At 30.3% G+C, this 18,956-nt stretch overlaps 1 protein-coding gene and 1 long non-coding RNA gene across 4 annotated transcripts; one reads left to right on the top strand and one right to left on the bottom strand.

The window, feature by feature from the left end:
- The first annotated feature begins 337 nt into the window (after positions 1 to 337).
- On the top strand, positions 338 to 11,496 carry LOC148280564 (sugar transporter SWEET1). 3 transcript variants are annotated; one of them, XM_088228179.1, is made up of 6 exons: positions 348 to 592; positions 813 to 915; positions 4,217 to 4,390; positions 7,033 to 7,312; positions 8,946 to 9,065; positions 10,404 to 11,496. In XM_088228179.1, the coding sequence occupies exons 3-6, from the start codon at positions 4,221 to 4,223 to the stop codon at positions 10,509 to 10,511; spliced, it is 678 nt and encodes a 225-aa protein (XP_088084305.1). In that variant the 5' UTR covers positions 348 to 592; positions 813 to 915; positions 4,217 to 4,220; the 3' UTR covers positions 10,512 to 11,496. The 3 variants fall into 3 exon arrangements, with proteins under 3 accessions (XP_088084304.1, XP_088084303.1, XP_088084305.1); XM_088228178.1 differs by lacking the exon at positions 813 to 915 and having other exon boundaries at positions 338 to 592; positions 4,199 to 4,390; XM_088228177.1 differs by lacking the exon at positions 813 to 915 and having other exon boundaries at positions 341 to 592.
- A 6,042-nt stretch (positions 11,497 to 17,538) lies between these two features.
- Positions 17,539 to 18,932, bottom strand: LOC148280563 (uncharacterized). Its single transcript, XR_015822565.1, has 2 exons — positions 18,794 to 18,932; positions 17,539 to 17,709 (listed from the first exon to the last, which is right to left on the bottom strand). It is a non-coding gene; the product is annotated as an uncharacterized LOC148280563 (long non-coding RNA).
- Between the last annotated feature and the right edge of the window lie 24 nt (positions 18,933 to 18,956).

Here is an 18,956-nt window from a genome sequence, read left to right as displayed (position 1 = left end):
AAGGGTCTCTGAGATGGTTTGGTTACGTAGAACGAATGGACGACGAAAGAATGGTAAAACAAGCATATGGCGAAAATAAACGGCAACTAGAGACGAGGACGACCAAGGAAGACGTGGCATGATCAGATAAACCAAAATCTTAAGTCTGGTCATGTCAAAAGCAGACAGAACCGAAGGGCATGTATGACAAGATGTATGAATGTGGAAGAGGCTACGATTGTATGCCAGGATAGACGTGTGTGGCGGTCCATTCTCTCTGCCAAAATGGCGTGATGGTAGTAGTAGTAGATACAGGAAAGTACCTTTTGTATAAATATTAATTTTATTTTCATATGGCATTACCTGACATGAGCGTCAAGTCAAACGTCAAGCAAACGTCACATTTCACATTGTCACATGTCAAAAAACAGTTTTTTAAATCGTTCGGGTGGTACGTGGTGAGTGGTGAAGGCTGATCAAATTATCGGATATGAAGTTATTATACCTTTTTTACTATACTTTGTAGCGCGACGAAGGACATATCGTTAGGAGAAAACTTATAAAATATTGTAACTCGTAAAAAAGTAATAAATTTCAGCCCGTAATAAAGGAGGTAAATACTATTCTTTATTTTTTACATCTATGTCTATATGCATACTTATTTACTAAATTATATTAAAATTCCTTTTACTGCATTGATGAAAACGAAAATTGAAATATTGTTTATCCCAAAAAGTATTTTTAATGAATCTTTATGCGTTTCTTTAATTTGGTGAATGTTTGACCTCGACAACCACTGCCTTAGTGAAATAACATAATAATTATACCCTCAGAGTAATAACACCCGCGCCTGAGATTATACCACATCATACTAAGAACATTGTTCATAAGTGATTTCAAGATTTTCTCAGCATTTCTCAATTTGTACTATAATCGGTAAATATCCTTGATTTCTATGCAAAAACATTTATCAAGATAATTAAAATTAATGCTTAGCACACCCTAATGTATTATTACAGTATTTTTTTAACTTTGAAATAATCATAATTTATTTATAATTATTTGTGGGCACCATTAATTTTTCCAAGGACAAATTATATCAAGTTACTCATCCTAATTACTTTGCATGAAATAATGATGAATTATTTAAGAATAATGGATGGCCAGCAATTTTCCTAGAAGAGGTTTATTTTCCAATGAAACAATAATAAATTATATTTAATCAAAATTACTCCCTGTACTATCACAACTTGATTCCTATTTTGAAATAGTGAGTTATTTACTCATTGAAAATGCCCTCAAATTTGAAATGTTTGTGTAAATCATAAGAATGCAAATATTTATTTGAAAAAATAAACTAAATCAAAGTTATTAAGAATTTATTTTAAAAAAATATCTTCTCATTGCAAATGTAATACACAACAGACCCGTTTAATTGGATTTCCAGATAACCGAATCACTGAAATACTAAAATCAAATTAAATCATTTATTTATTTATGCTTTTTTAAGTTAGTTCATAACCTCTTAAGAACTAATATAAACTTTGAATAACATTACAATTTTTTTATCAATATTTCTCAAGAACATATTTTTTCAAATTAATATTTCATTTTTTGTATTACATAAACGTTCTTTTCATATGAAGCAAAATAAAATATCACAAAATATTTTTTATTTCCTCGATTTAGTTTAGTATTCCATCATGTAGGAATGTTTTTATGATTGGGTTTTTAGGAATTTCATATTTTTATTCATTCTGTGCCATACATTTTCGCTATGTACATATTTTCCGGTTTAACCAAATTTTTGATTAATCTAATCCTCTTCGGTCCTATCAAATTCAGTTAAACGTGACTGTTGTGTATTAAAATAAAAAAAATGTGCACTCAAATGTTGTTTAATATAAATTCTAATGGATGAATATTTTTTAAATAATTTTAAATACTTATCATTTCTCATTCATGGGACGTCGTTTGAAAAAAAGAGCATTTTTTTCCCAATTAAGGTGCAGACAGGCTCATTTCCCTTTAATGTACAAATGTCAACATTTTTTCTCTATTTTGTTTATTTATATATAAACTTATTAAGTCAGAGAGGGTCAAATCATATAATATTCTGGATGAAAAGAGATAGATAGCATTTTGTGGAGCAAAACAGAAAAAAGATGCATAATTAAATTGAAAGAAACAGAGCCAAAAGGCATGTTTATTTGAAATCTTGATTCGTAACTTGCTGATGAAAGTCATTTAAAGAAGTCATTCTGAAGTAGTTGAAAGACAAAAAATTATAAAATGGGGATAAGGTCATTTATTTATTTACATTTTAACATTCTCATATTTGCAAATGAATCCGTGTATGTCTTAATATCCCAAATAAATAATGAATCTAATCCGATAATATAAAAGTATTAACTTCTACAAACATATATTGCGCAGCAAACTTATCTGTAGAATTAACAAAATTTGAACTAACAACGCCATTTTGAATTATGCTGTAATTTCTGCACGTTCTGTTCAGTGTTCACATGTCCTTGATGGTTTTCCCTATTCAATATGATTACATGCAAAAATATTGGTAAATTTACTGTTTTGCAGCACTAAATCAATTAAAGTACTAATATGTATTTAAAAATAAATTAGGATATTTGTATTAATGTATATTAAACTATATAAATTATTTATATTCAGTTTTATTTATAAAAAAATATTTCTGAAAATTGTGGTAGTTTTCTTATGGAGGTAACATTATGTTCTCTATGGCTTCCTCTAAGTTTGTTGCAAAGCATGAATACACTGTCACACTAACCATTCCTAAAACAATTGAATAAAATGATAAATGCCTATTAAATGAGGTTGTCAAGTTAATGCTTGGTTGTCTATGCAGTGTACGAGTACGCTTGGGAGAGCTACGTATATAATAACTGTCTGTCCCCTCAACATCTTCTCAATTGATATTTGCAATTCAAATGGAGTGCTCTGTAATATGTACTCGTACATGTTTACTTCAGCCCCCCCATCTAAATATTTGTAATGCATTAACATAAGGTTCCTGTTTATATCATTACTAGTATAGCAGTGACATAAATCACACATAGGTAATAAGCAAGTTAATTAAAATAGGTTACTATTGCTAGAGTAAAATTTACAATACCGACTGGCTTGGTATTTTGTATTTTAATTAAATAAAACAAACCTATTCATCATAGTAATACTTATTATGTAATAATGAAGTCAGATTTTCTTATATTTATATTGTAAAATAATATTACTAACACTTTTGTTTGCGATAACATATTTATGAAAAAACCGTTTTTTAAATTATATTCCATCTTACTCATGATCTATCATAGAGCAATATTTGTCAATCTGATTAAAGTCTTTAATATATATTTATTTATAAAAACCTAAATAAACATATTCATTATCAAATATGTGTAGTAAATAAAATCACAATTGCCGGGATGTTAAAAATTATCATGCTGACAATAAATTAGCATAGTAGTATTTTTTTAATGTATTAAAAAATAATAATTGGGAGATCCAATGCCTAGAAAACATTATATTTTTTGCATTGTGCATTGATCGGTACTGGTAACAAGCATACTGCTTCACCTAGTGCTTTAAAAAAAGAGTAGAAAACAGTAGAAATCGGAAATACAACTGATTTTAACCTTGGCAACACCAAATTATTAGTGGCTTATTTTGTGATTGACCATTACAATGTCACAACATTCTATTTTAATAATACTGTTTTGAAAGAAGAAATTCATGAGAACACCATTATTCCTAATTAATATGAACAACCGACCTCCATTATTCATTATTTAAAGCCCTTAGTCCTTGTGGATAATGAATGCAAGTTGTACACTTTGTCAGGATTGTAGACCAATACCCGTATGTAGAGACAAACCTTAAGGTGAGGAAAGTACATTCTATTGTCTTCACCTTCGGGTTATTCTCTGCATTTGAGATTAGAATGTACTTTCCTCACCTTAAGTTTTGTCTCTGCATACGGGTACAAGTCTCGAATAATCAAAACAATTCAATATTGTCATTGTAGATCCTTTGGTTCTTCTCTATCTATAACCAATCTATCTGTTATGGGAGTAACTAGTTGGAAATCTGATTTGAATTCCAAATGGCATAATCCTTCATTTTGCGGAGTTTGTTCAGAAAATGTGTTATTTTTCTTTAGTCACATTTAATAATACAAATATAGGTACTTTTCTATTTTTAGAAAAATGGAGTTGTTAGCTCAATCCCTCGAAGGATACAAGGATCTTGTGGGGAACACCGCAGCTATATGCACCGTAGTTCAGTTCTTCTCTCCGGCAGTTTTATGCAATGATATTAGAAAACAGGGAAACACCAAGGACATTTCCATCATGCCTTTCCTTGGTGGAATCGTCATGTAAGTAACTTAAATTGACAATTTATATCTAAATTGTTCGCATGGAAGTCTAGGCATTTAACGGGATTATGACCTGTCATTTTTCGAGTCTATTTCATATTTATTTACATACCTACATGTAGTTTATTGCACATTATTTGAGACATAAGTCGCAACTCCGTGGGACAAGCAATTAGTTGACATAGACATATGAGTATATCACCACAAATATTGGATCAGAAACACAAAAAATAATTTTAAAAAACATATACAATATACATATATGGCACATCAATATGGTAAACGGTAAACTCAAACATTCGGAAAATAATCAAGGAGTTTCCTACTCAAATCCCTCTCACTAAGGAAAATCCAGTCCTTAACTCCTCTCTTGAAAATAGTTTTTGTCCTTGAAAGATTAATACGCTCTTCCAAAATATTGATCACTCTTGGCGCGACAAATGAGAGATGTCTCTAAACAAAAGTCGTACGGACATTTTGCTGAGACCTCTCCTTATTGTTCGACCAGAAGTGTGTAAGTGCTTCTTTTAGGTACAGTTTACCAGTGGCCATTGGCCGGTTTACGTGGCCATTTTACACACTGTGTAACATTCACAATTCTGTCTATGTTTAAACATCCACATTTCTTCAATTCATCCATCTGTTGACTTTTGTGATGCTAAAGAGCTGAAACCTTTATCATGTGGGTGAGATTCACCCGGCTGAACCAATTCACCTAGGCAACGCCTGAAAACATTTTTTTTTACTTCTTGTTAAGTGGCTACTTAAACCAGCCAATCACAGGTCACAAGCCTTGTAAATGCCTAAACTTCCATACCCCTTCTTAAAAATGTTTTCCCTCTCTGTTGCAACACATAATGTAGATTTAAATAACTCCCCAGGAAGGAAATCCAACCTGTCACTGTTTTTTAAATCCACATGTAACTGTTTTTTTTAAAATATTTTATTGTATAAACTTACTTATACGTTTTACATAAAATCGGTTAGTTTGACGTGGTCCCATATAGCACAAAACTGCCCGTTCTAAAGATTTTTTTTTTATAAAAATTAACATTTACATTCATATTATTTACCCAAATATTTGAATTTCGGGGGCCATTTTCAACGAGTTGTAAATAACTCACTATTAAAAAATCCACAAGAGAAGGCAACGGGAAACCACTCTGGTCATCCTTTCTCAGGAATCACTATGGCGAGTGCATACAATAATCAGCTGTCCTGGCTGCGAAATATGAGAGTAGCCTAGGACCGCGATTCTTTCCCTGTAGTGATCGCTAACGTCGGGAGGACCTGACAAGGCACCACAAGAAGAAGAAGAAAATGGGAATCGAGTTGTGGTAGAGTGGGGTGCGAACCTCAGACCTTCGATCTGTGAGTCCGCGACACTAGCCACATCATTTGTTTATTGCCTTTTGACATCAAATAATATCAAACCCTGTGCATTTGAATTTTCTGTTGAAAGTTAGTCTTCTGTAGTTTTCTGTTAGTCATTGTACAAACCAAAACTCAAGCTTACATTAATCTCGTGTGCCAGCAACTGTAGATATCGTGTGATGATGACCTAGTTTGACCAGCTTTTAGAAGAATTCATGTTATTATCTAATATGTGGTAAGAAAGTTATACTAAATTTACTTATCTTATTATATATACATACACAAAATTATTATAAAAATATATTGTTACTTTTGCTGAGCATTGTTACTTATAATGAGTAATCTTGTTCTAAGTCAGTCAAAATATATTATTTTACTAGCCAAACATATTATTATCTTATTTACTTTGACAGATTCGTACTATATTATGTAAATTTTATTTATCAACTGAGTTAATTTGTTGATAGGCTTTATCATTTTGAAATAAATTATATATAAATAAATACAGGTCTAAAATAGGTTTGGAGACTGGTATTTATAATTTTCAATGACACATAAACCTGACATATAACAAATAGATAAATCACATATTTATCAAATGTTGTATTGCACTCAACAATTCGAAATAAAGAGATAACAAATTACGATATTATCTTTCAGTTACAGTTGTAGTAAAAGTTTTTCAAGTCTGATCACGAAAGTCCATTAGAGAATGAAGGAAAAGAAGGCACACGAATTTAAATGCATGTTACTTCGCGCTTATAACATGTCTATTTAACTATACATCATTGACTTAAATATATATAACTGACGCCGATTGGCGCCGTGGCGCAGTTGGTTAGACAGCTAACTGTGAAACTGGCATCGCGGATTCTATTCCTGCCAGTTGCAAGAGAAAATCTGTGAAAGATTTTTTCTCAATTGGTCTGCAAACCGAAACCATCCATTACACGTTTGTTTTTAAACTAAAACTAGGCCAAAAATTTGGAACGCTTTTGTTCTATGCAATAGAGCTTAAGGGCTTCTATAGAGAATTATTACTCTGATGTTATTCTTTATTTAAATAATTAAAATGGTGCAGTATTATCAAATTGTATAGTTTTGCCAGTGTCATGTTTATCTTAATTATTCATATATTTACTATGGCCCTGACAAGATGACGGATTCGTATTTTAGTTACAAATTAATTTAATGAAAATTGAATATAAGTCATTACTATTTATACACGTTTACAACTCTGCTAATGCTAACATTTTTCCCTTTTATAGTGGTGTGCTTAATCTCCAGTATGGGTTAATGCTGAGGGACGACACGATGATCCGAGTGAGTTTTGTAGGAGTGTTGCTCAACGTTTTGTACTACATGTTTTACTTCATCTACACTGAAGAAAAAAATCAGGCGTGGGTGTCGACTGGTGTGGCCGGCGCTATCTGTATCGGCGTGCTCGGACTTATCCTGGGAGGGGACCCCGCTGTAGCGGAAGACAGACTGGGCTATGTGGTCACCATTTTTATGATGACACTGATCGCATCGCCGCTATTCAATCTGGTAAGTTTATTTTTATTTATTTATAAACATACATAGTACTTTTTTCTCTTCTATATAAACAGCTCACTAGACACAACCCGTGTCGAGGCATTCATTTACTTCATATAATATATGTATTTAGTTAACTAGCACCTAAAATAATGTTTCTAAATTCTAAAGCAAATGAAATAATAATAAAATAGCAGTAAAAATAGTAAGTAACAAAAATGTAGCAAAAAATGAAGTAATAACAAAAAAATATTAAAAAATAACAGCAATATAAGGAATTACAAAATAAATCACAAGAACCAATACCGTGTAACAATAATTTTATATTAACTAAACGAGTGGTTCCTAAAAGGTGTTTTGCAGAACTCTGGGGTTCCATGGAAGGGTCACAGGGGTTCCGTGAGTTAGGAGAAGGCTATCATGGTTCTGCTTCCGTTTGTATCAACTTGATGTGAGACTGTCTTTTCAGCCTATGGCTACACTAAACAAGTTCAGATCTACACTGGATGCCGCTCTATATCTCCGTATTCAATAGTCGGACATTAAACGTAATTTTAATAAAAATGAAAAAATTTCATTCTTTACACGCGCAGTAAAGATTTTTAATTAGAAATATAGTCTTTCTTTTCAATTCGAGCATTACAACAGGCAAACAATAAAGTGTCATGGGTTTTAAAAATAACTTTTTTGTCAAATTACTTTTTTTATTGTCGAGATGGAATTCCGCCAAAAAAGTTATATCAATTAGGGTCCCATAGGAAAAAAAAATTGGGAACCACCGAGCTAGACTACTGCTTTGGTGGGGTGACCATCTAAAGGCAGTTATACAGCCATTTTTTTTTGCAAGTAATTTAGTTTTCCGTATTGCAAGCTTGTAATTTTTTTCGGCTCATAATAATTTTAGTTTAATGGACCAATAACCGATTCCATCGCTCTCATGACATTGTCAGAACGGTATAGGTTTTAAGATGTTTAAACTATATAATTTATGGGCTGTAAAATTTAGGGAAATGCAAAGGTTATAAATTATGAAAACTCTGTGTTTATCGTTGAATCTACCTTGAATAATGCAATGTTTATTTTCACTAACGATTTTTACGAGCACCTTGATTTAATATTGTTTTCATGTCCTATAAACAAGAAATTAATTTCTTACAATATAATGTATTTATTGATATGTTGGTATTATAGATTCTAATTGTTTCAGCAAAAAATACATTTTTTAAAATGTTATGAAATATTTAAAAAAAAGGAAATTGTATATTAGAGCTTTTGTCTAGACAGTATAACGAGTTACACAAAGACATTGCGAGAAACATTGATATCTCTGGAGACTCGTCTTCAACTAGAGGGTTTTGTCATTAACGTTCTTCGGGATCATCTTTTGTATATATCTACCTTTTGCTTTTATTTTGATCATGTTTTCTTTATCAATATTTGTATTTTATTCAATGTTTTCCTTCATTCACTCACCTTGTAACTCACATGCTGTGGACAGTTATAAATAATTACTGGCCCAGTAATATTTTGTCCTGAATGTGCGTGTGTGTGTCATTAGTAATTTATTATTATCCAAAAACAAATAAATAGCGTTTTGTACATTGTAATACTGACACATGTTATATTGTTTTGATGTTTTTTTTAGAAAACCATTATCAAAACAAAGAGCACTGCTGGTATGCCATTCCCGATTATTTTTTCTGGTACAATCGTCTCATTCCTCTGGCTGCTTTATGGAATCATTCTGAGAAACGACTTTGTCGTGGTAAGTTGAAATACACATTGGTTATGGTTCATGATCACATAATACTAGACATCATTACACCTAATATATTTTTTAGACATTTAAAACAAAGCGTATTTTTAGGAATGAACAAGGATTATCAGTTTTTAAAAATTGGATTTAAGGTTTACAGGACTTGCATTTTTTATTAAGTCTTTTTATAGTCTATCCTCCTCATGGTATAATTATTAGCATGCTTGACTACCGTGTATGAGCGTCTGGGTGGCATTTAATCGAGTTGATTTTAAATATTTACTGGGGTGTTATATTAATTAAAAAAATTAACAGCTCTTGGGTTCATCAAACATGAGACTGATCATTTTGTCTTTATGCTCCAAAATATTGATAATAGCGCTTAAATTATTGATTTATTAATGAAAACCCTATGCACCATTTGGTGCGAAGAAGAATAGAAGAAAAAAAACAATTAAATCGCTGAAAAATTTCAATGATTAGAAGGGTTGCTTCTAAATGCGAAAGTTTCAAATACCTGGGAGTATTTGTTACAGAAAATGGCAGCTTTCAAAAAGAACTAGGAGTGCGGTTAGGAGTAGCAGGCGCCACATTCAACAGTATGAAGGCTGTCTGGAGATCGGATATTTACTCAGTGAAAACCAAATGCCGCCTATATAACACCTATTCTCCTCTACGAATGCGAATCGTGGCACCTAACTAGGGCCCAAAACAGCAAAACTCTGAGTTTTGAGAATAGGTGTCTCAGAAGAATCTTGGGTGAGCGGTGGTTTAACTTTGTGAGAAATGAAGTAATAAGAGAATGGGCGCAGCAAACTCCAGTGACAACTGTTATCAAGCGGAGACGATACAGTTGGCTAGGCCATATACTGCGGATGCCCCCTGAGACCCTTAACCACGCTTGCCTATTTTAGGCATCAGGTTCTTGACGTCCTGGATGTCCACTGCTGACTGTTTGTCGGCAGTTTATGTCAGAACTTCGGGACGAGAACCTGACTTGGGAGGACGCAAAGGAGTTGGCAGCCGATAGAGATCCATGGAGGCTCTTTGTGGATACCATATGCTCCAACTAGGGAGCGAACATGGAATGATGATACTTTATAGAAATTTTACCTACAAATACAATGAAAGCTAGCACCTACTCTTTGAAACTGTTTTGAAAGACAAGCGTTTGTCAGTTCTTGAGATTCAACTCCCTTCTAATTTCCCTGTATGACATGAAGGTATAGTGTTCATTCCAGAAAGAAATAATTTAAAAAAACCACAATCTCCCTTATACGCTTCAGTAACAGACAACAAACACACAATGAAATATTCATATTTATATTAACAACCTTTTTGTTTTAGTTTCAGAATGTGGTTGGTTTTGGATTGAGTGTCGTGCAGTTGGCGTTGATGGCCATTTACCCGGCTAAACCGGAACCCAAAAAAAAAACAGCGAAAAAAAATAATTGAAAAGGAGTGAATTATAATTAAGTTTAATATAATTTCCTCTTATTTTTCTATTCTGATAACTAATTAATTATGGAATAATTAGCAAATTACGTACAAATTTATTTTGGTGAACTAAATTTTATAATATTTACCTATACATAATTATTGTAAGTAATATTAATGAACTATTTGGATTTGATTACTGTTTACATATGTGCAGCAACAACTCATGGCTGTGATGTAATGTACTACTATACTGATAATTTTTAAAATCTGTACATTTAAACGCAATATTTGTTTGAGAAATTAATCTGATTAAATTTGTAGGAATATTAAAATTGTTGCGTAGATTCATAAACAAGAATTATGTAAATAATATGATAAGAATACTTCATAGACAATGAGGAAGATTAGTACTACCTAAAATTGGATGTAATAACTAAATGAGCATTTAATTGTAGGGCAAAACTTCACTAAAATGCGCAAATTTTCTTTAAAAAACTTTGAAACATTTCAAACTCTTTTTGTGTTGTCATCAATTGTCAATTTTCCATTAGTTAGTCTGCCAATCACAGTCGCTCATAATGCAACATTATTATTTTATATTTGATCTACTTTTTCTTCTTGACACTCATTGCATTGCCTTGAGTGGATCATTGCAACCACTCTTTTAAGCTTTTGAGTCAGGAAATACAAAATAAAATATTAGATACAAATTTGATGATCAGACGTCATGTAAAAAAAAATAAATTAAAAAAACCTATTGATTTTCCATACTTCTAAGACATTCATAGTGATTTGGCAATAAAATGATTACAAATTGATATACGAGTATGTATATGAGATGAATAGTGTACAATTTGTTAGAATATTGTATCATTTCTTATACCAACTGCGATTTGCCTGTGTAAGTTACAAACATATACATTGTGATACTAAATTAATGTAAATATGTATATGGGTTGTTGTGTTTTATACAAAAATATAATAAATATCATAACTTGAGCATTTTTTGTTTAATTTTCAACTAATTGAATAAGACCTATAATTTTGTTAAAAATTTCAAAAAAAAAAGGTGGTAGTAAAAGCAGATATATTTATTTATATATATCGTCAGGATCGTAGAACAATGACGGATGTGCGAAAAATTCGACATTGACATTGAATTAGTTACTTTTTAAGGTTTGAAACAAAATATATACATAACTAACCTAAGTATCAAATGGTATACTTGTGTACTTATCAAGTTTGACACAGAGTGTCCAAAAAAAAGAGAAAAAGCTTTGACCGGATATTCGGCGAGCCCCTAAGCCGGATAGCCGGTCCATTTCTCTGACTTGTCGTGACGTGTTTGGCAAATCCGAGCTACACTGACGAATGTTTTTACGCAAAAAGTCAATTTTTCAAATAATGAGGGTTACTTACTTTTTCCCAAACACGGTTGATATTAATAAATCAATTCAGTGGCGTTGATTTCATGAAATTTTTGCAATAGGTATCGGCCAGATATTGAGCTATGATCCGGTATCCGGCTGGATAGTAAAATTAGGCCTGAAACCGGTTAGTTACCCAATATCCATTTCATCTCTAGTGAAAACCATATAGTCCTTAAAATATAGCTTGATTAAAATGACAGCTGCCAAACTAATGTCACTAGTGATGGAAATTACTAATCACTGATCATGTACCGATCAAATCGATTTTATCAGTTTTTTCGTGCAAACATGAAACTCAGTTTCCGAAAATTGAAATACAAATGCAAAAACAAGCCTATTATAGTGTGTTGAAGACAATTATTTACCAAAAAATAAGACATAAAATACTTTTTTTCATGAAAAACAACAAATGAATAATTTTTTTATTCAATCGATTTAAACATATTACAACAGAGATGAAGAACATTTATAAATAAATATAAACAGCTCCCCAGGGAGTTGAATCCAGTCCTTGTCTACAAAAATTTGGACAAACTCAAAATATTGTCACAAGAGCAAGAGCACCACGGTGAATGAGTTAAAGCACGTACATTCTACGATACTTAAAAAAAACATTTCTGCATAAAAGATAAACAATAATGTTTTAACAGAAATAAAACTCTTTATAATTTAACAATAACTTATATTTCATGACTAATTTATTTTTCTTATGAATTAACACAGCATTAGTACCTATATTTGTTTTAAATCTAGATATTATAAAAGAAATTCCTAATTTCGGAGCTAATTTGGCAAGTAGCTTATTATGTGTCACATTGAAACATTTCATACTTTTGTAATACAATAATATTTACAATCGTCAAAAGAAAATATATGTACATAATTTTAGAAGATACAAAAATATTATATAAATGCTTGTATTTTTTTAGAACATGTGAAGCCATATCTAGAGTCATTTCTCACAAAAAAAACATATGTATTGTGGGTTAATTGCCACAACTAGGTAACTTCAAAATCATCATTTTTAAAACCACTAAAAACTAATATTTGTATCTTCCTCCATGAATGCTACAAATAGGTAAGTCATCACGACTCATTATGGTAATTTGAATGAATGACTTACTATTTGTAGCATTCATAAAGGGTAAAAAAAATGTGTTTTTAATGAGTAACTCCCAAATGCTGATTTTGAAGTTACCTAGTTGTAGTAATTATCAGCGATATTATTGGAAAAATTAATTTAGTCACATTCACAATTCGTCAACTGGTAAAAATTTATTTACTAGTTGAAAATATTAAAAGAAGGTTGCTTGTAATGTATTATTTTGATACAAAATTAAAGATTTAGCTGAACCACATATGCATCATTGTTAGACATGCAACACCTTTGATAAGATTTTTTGAATTCTCAAAAGAAAAATTCATTATTGTGAAAAACATTATTTATTTTTGCTGTTCCTTTCCCATTTGCATTATTTGCTTAATTTGCCGTATGACTTTAAGAGTGGCATCATACTTAAGTACTTCAATATCCAAAGGTTAGGTACCTAAAAATTAAAACAGGTAGTCAGGTACCACCCTTTTTAATTTTTTGTAAATTTTGATACAAATGTTTTCTTTGCGATCATTGCTATGATTGAAAACTTTTATTTACTTTCATTTTTCATATCTTTTATTTAAATCTGTAGTTATTCCTTATCAAAAATCTGCATTAGTTTCAAAGCGTACTTGAATCCAAAATTGTTGGTTTTCAAAACGTATCTAAATACAAGTGCATGAGTTTCAAAATGTACCTATATACTTTATTAAATCATAATATATCATGTGTTAGTCTTTGTTAAATCATGCTTTTAGAACCTTATAATAATACTTTTTTCTCACATTAGTATTTATTTTATATTACTCGTATTTTTATAATGATTATCTGTAAAACGGTTTTTTCAAATTTACAAAAAAAAATGTTTTTGGAGTTGAAACTAATGCAATTTTCTTATAAAGTGTCAAATTCAACAATTCATTCAATTTATTATACAGGAGACGTAGAATAATATTAAAATGTATTATATTATGTTTTTAATATGGCAGTGACAAAATAATGCACTTTTTTACAAATACCAATGAGGAATTGTTCTTTCTTGTTGGAAAAGGTTAGTAAAGAAAATATTTAATTATATAATAATTGGACCTTTCATTAATATATAAATCAGTTTAATATAAAGAGTCTAAACAAATACAGAAATGGGATATCTATTGAATTCTTTCATGATTTATATTTTATAATTATAATTTATTTATTGAGGATTATAAGAGATTCGATGAATCCTATATAAAGAATAATAATTCACATAAAAATATTAAGAAACTGCACATTCTTCCAAAGAGTTTATCATTATGAATATTAAATAAACTAATTTTAAATCAAAGCAGTAATGACCAATTCTATACAAATTATTAATACTCACTGTTATTTCTTTGATAGGCGGACATAAGAGTTTAACTGCAAATGTGTAACTTTTCAGGAGAGCAAAAAAGGCTATGATGAACCCAATTATTTAGGTACAGAACTCATATTTTGCAAAATGGGTTATTATTTACAGATCTCTGTGTAACCTTATTATTAGAGTAATTTGTACAAATAACAACATTCCAGATATACTGCTCGAACCATTATAGACGGGGCAGAAATAAGTCTACTTATACCATTTGTATCACTCAATGAATTATAGAAATGAGTCTACTTATATTATTGAGACCATCTTGTACCATTTGTGCCACTTAAAAATGGTACAAATGCGTATACTTATTTGATTAAAACCAAAGTTTACAAAGTTATTTATTTATGTTTTGAGTAGTCGTAAAAGTGTACTGTAAATATCATTGACGCAGGCATACACAAGGAACATTTTCTCATATAAATCTTAAAATTGACAAACATGCAGTTATACTCTTATGTCCACCCATCAAATGCATATAAAAAGCGTAAAGCCATAAATAATAAAATAAACTCATTTCAAATACAGAAATTCAATAATCGCAGATATTACTAAACATACAATTTAAGCAAAAAAATATTTTTATAATGTATAAGTATCTCACAACAATTTATAACAGGTATTCTCAACATCGATTTACTGATGTTAATTTTGTTTTTACATACAATGTGTACATTTTTTAAATATTAGAACCAAAATTTTCATAATTTACACAAGGTGAATATTTGCAATATAAATATACATAAGTCGACAAAACATGGCCAGTACAGGAGGACATAAAATGTTTTAGGTGTGACATGTACTAGAATATTGTAATTTATATTTTAAAACTATTGACAAATTCAAAATATAAAGTTGACATCAAATTTCTGAAGAAGAATATTCTCACTGGGTGAAATATAATGTCCAATCTTTTAATTTCCAATTGCAGTACAGAATACAGGCGAGGTATAAGTTGAGAATCCCCGATGTTATACATTAATTTTCAATACCTAATTCTGTGGCATTTATGTAAAGAGATACATGTCATTAAAATTGATCAAATGAGTGTATGCAGTTCCACTCTATAAGGTCTAGAGATTCAAATATTTCAATAATAATATTGGTTAATGTAGTATAATTCAAAGACACTATTAGGTAAAAAAAGTACATGTAGCTTGAAAAAAAATTGTCTTTAAAATCATAGAAAAATCCTACTGCTTCGATTTTTTCATCCTTAAGTTTACGCGTTAAAGTTTATTCTGAGATAGTTCTCAAAATTGTATGTTCAAGAAATCAACCAGTGAGAAACTTTAAATGGCTCCCCTGCACGATTAGCTTATAGTTATTTGTACCTCTTCCACCAAATGTCACAGAATTATTGTAAAAATAAAGCAGAAAATAATTTAAGTAAATTACACGATAATAAGTGATAAAATATGCTAATAGGAATGCACATAAAACAATTACACATAATAAATATAAAATTATTTAGTTATTAGACTTGAACTTTTGACTATATGAAACAGTCATTTATATTTATGGTTAACTTGGCACAATACTTTTAACAGACAAAAACATTTCAAAATGAGATCTCACAGATAATTGCACATGTTTGAAAAAAGAAAAATGTAATTCTAACATTCACAAAAAAGGCTTTTTATGAAAATTTTACATTTGTCGGATCTGTTTTAAAAGCATTTCTAGATAATACATTCATTAGAATCAATAGAAACAATTAATACCGTTTTTTAAATGCATCTCAAACTTATCCGAAGTTCATAATTTAATGTAAATAATACTTTGCGATCTCTCAGGTATGGTAATACTAAGCATGGTAAGAGAACAAATGTCGGGACCCGTGCATTATGAAAGACTGATACTAGCATTATATCGACAAAATCAAGAAAGGAGTACTGCGTTGGTGTGGACATGTTGAGTGTAAGAACGGCTAAAAAAATTACAGTGCAAATCTTGATGCAGAAAATGAGGAAAACCGAGAAGACATGGCATGACCAAATCCTATAAATACTTTAAGATGGAGATGTCTTAAGTTGGAATGTGTGAATATAGAGGAAGCGGAATCTGCATGCACATAGTGGTGTGGCGTTCTATTCCCTCTGCCTACCCCTACGGAGGAACGGCGTGATGGTTTTTTTCTGACCATTAATGTTAGAATGTGTGAATAAGGACGTTCAGTGGGTTTTTTTTACCTGTTAATAGACTATCAAACTAAGCAAAAAAACACCTTTTATTTTGCTGCCATTTAAAAATACAACCCCGTAGCTGTCAAAACACACTAAACGTTGAAAAAAAAAATGGCAACCCGGAATCTGGAAATCTATATAACACATAACAACGTTATAAAAGGGAATAACAACAATTTTTTTTTTCAATTTTAAATGAATAAAGGTCAATGAAATACTGCAGAGTAAAAAAAAATTTTTTTTGCACTCAGTAGCATAAAAAATATTTTTAAATGTTTAATTTAAATTCTCGCAAAAATAGTTCATTGCATTGGCCACGCCTCTAATACACACCCCGGTTTGGTTAAATTTTGAACTTTGCTACCATTTAAATTTAAATAGAACATTATCACGAACCTTTACGTCGCAATTGTCAAGGCCAAACATTTCACGTTTCGTAGAGACATATTTTTGACAATTTGATTTTAAAAGTTGTATATGAAAACATTTCTCCACAATATTCATATTTTTTTTTTGGTATTCATAGTATGTAATATTTCCCTATTGATTGGTTATTGTTCACTAGAACTTGTGACGTTTCTAAGTAGTTCATTTTTATAAATTTTTAAGAAACTTCGCTGTATAATTAAATGCTCTTACTTTTACTGCATGTAAGAAAACATATTTTTTTATATCCAATTTCCCGTAGCACTGAACTTTCTCGTTACTTAAAAACATTTGAATACACAAAAATGTTAAAATTAAAAAATAATATTGTTGGCTTCATCACAGAATTTGCCATTTTAGGGTAACTTTAAGTGTGTATTTACTTTTAAAATATTTTTATAAAAGCTTTTTTCAATAAAAAATATATGAGGCATAGTGTGTTTTTAGCATTTGAATAACTAAATTATATGGAAGTGTCAATTTTAAATTAAAAAGAAACATGCCGATGTTAGCAATATTTACAAAACATAACATTACGCAATATTTAATTACAAAAAAATATTTATTTAACAACTTGTCTTAGTTTACTGTACTGAGGGAGAGCAGAAGACTGACTGGGGTATATGGCAAATAACAAAAGCTGGAATGCTGCAAGAACTGCGCCAATGGCATTAGGAATCTAAAAAAAATAAAAAATCATTTACATATCTTATGAAAATATTTCTCAAATTTAATATAGCTTTTTCTTTGTAGAAGCAGGTACTAATTTTGTAAAAGCCTATTCATTAAGTACCTAATTAAATTAAATAGAAGAAATATGACAATTAAAACCAATTAATACAGAAAAAATATGTATTTTGTGACAATTACTTCGTTGCAAAAACCCATGGACTGTGTAACAATTCTCGCCTTGATGCTCAAAATCACCCGATTCTGTTAAACCAAATCATCGAAAGGGTCGAGAGTTTCAAATACCTGGGAGTTTAATTTTTTCCCCCAATGCTTGCTGATATAGTGTATTATGACACTAAAATAGTACATTGAAAATTTCTTTTCAATGAAAAAACTGGAAAAACACTAACATTACAACAATCACAATTATTGCCAAAGAAATATATAAAGTTGAAAAAGATGGATCCCAACCGCAAAAGTCAAATAAAATAAACGCCCAATTTATACTTAAAAAAAACAATTAATAAAACTTTTAAAAATGTAATTAAATATACACAAATCTAAAATTTGTAAGTAAAAGTAATCGCTCTTTCATGACATTGGTCGTAGGGAGTCAGAGAGGAGGAGCATGCCATGGATTGGAAATTCTTACTGGATGGTGAAAAAAAAAATAGAGAAATAAAAAAACTAATAATAATCAAAAAGTTTTGCCCATAAAGAATTTAAAAAATGTGTTTCCTTTATGTATATACATATGTATTGTCCCAAGTTTATATTGTATATGTCTCTTCTTTCTTTAAAATAAATTAACTTGTAAACGATAATATATTGAAATGTAATTGCCTAGCTTGGAACGGGGTATGTACTCTTGTAAGCTGGGCAAAGTATCTAATAAAAAAAATTAAATATAGTTAAATGTATAAATAAATAAAAATATGTATAATAAATAAATACTTTTAAAAAAATATTTAATAACCTCATTTTATGTAGTTAGGTGTTTTGTTAGATTCTCTGTAGTTAAATTTTTCCTGTCAATTTTTTTCATTTGGGTTTAAAAGAATAACAACAATAAAACAAAAATGTATACATACCTCCATAAATGCATCCTCAATAATAGAGCCGTAGATAAACCACAATGCCGATACAAAGAATGAGGTAAGAATAATCGGAAAGGGCAAAGATTCCGTATTACGAACTCTAATTACGTGCAGCAGCATAGTCAGAGGAGATGCTATGAATATTAACGTCACTATA

The sequence above is a fragment of the Micrasema longulum genome, unplaced genomic scaffold, assembly GCF_059751315.1.
Source record: "Micrasema longulum isolate JH-2025_06_02 unplaced genomic scaffold, ASM5975131v1 h1tg000569l, whole genome shotgun sequence".
In the NCBI taxonomy this organism is placed as follows: Eukaryota; Metazoa; Arthropoda; class Insecta; order Trichoptera; family Brachycentridae; genus Micrasema; species Micrasema longulum.
The sequence above is the reverse complement of the archived record's forward strand: the minus strand, read 5'-3'. Positions and strand labels throughout refer to the sequence as shown.

Coding starts and splice junctions, on each gene's coding strand:
- LOC148280564 (XM_088228178.1), top strand. CDS start 4,221: ATGGAGTTGTTAGCTCAATCCCTCGAAGGATACAAGGATCTTGTGGGG. Junction 7,313..8,945: donor CATCGCCGCTATTCAATCTG/GTAAGTTTATTT, acceptor TGTTTTTTTTAG/AAAACCATTATCAAAACAAA. Junction 9,066..10,403: donor TGAGAAACGACTTTGTCGTG/GTAAGTTGAAAT, acceptor TTTTTGTTTTAG/TTTCAGAATGTGGTTGGTTT.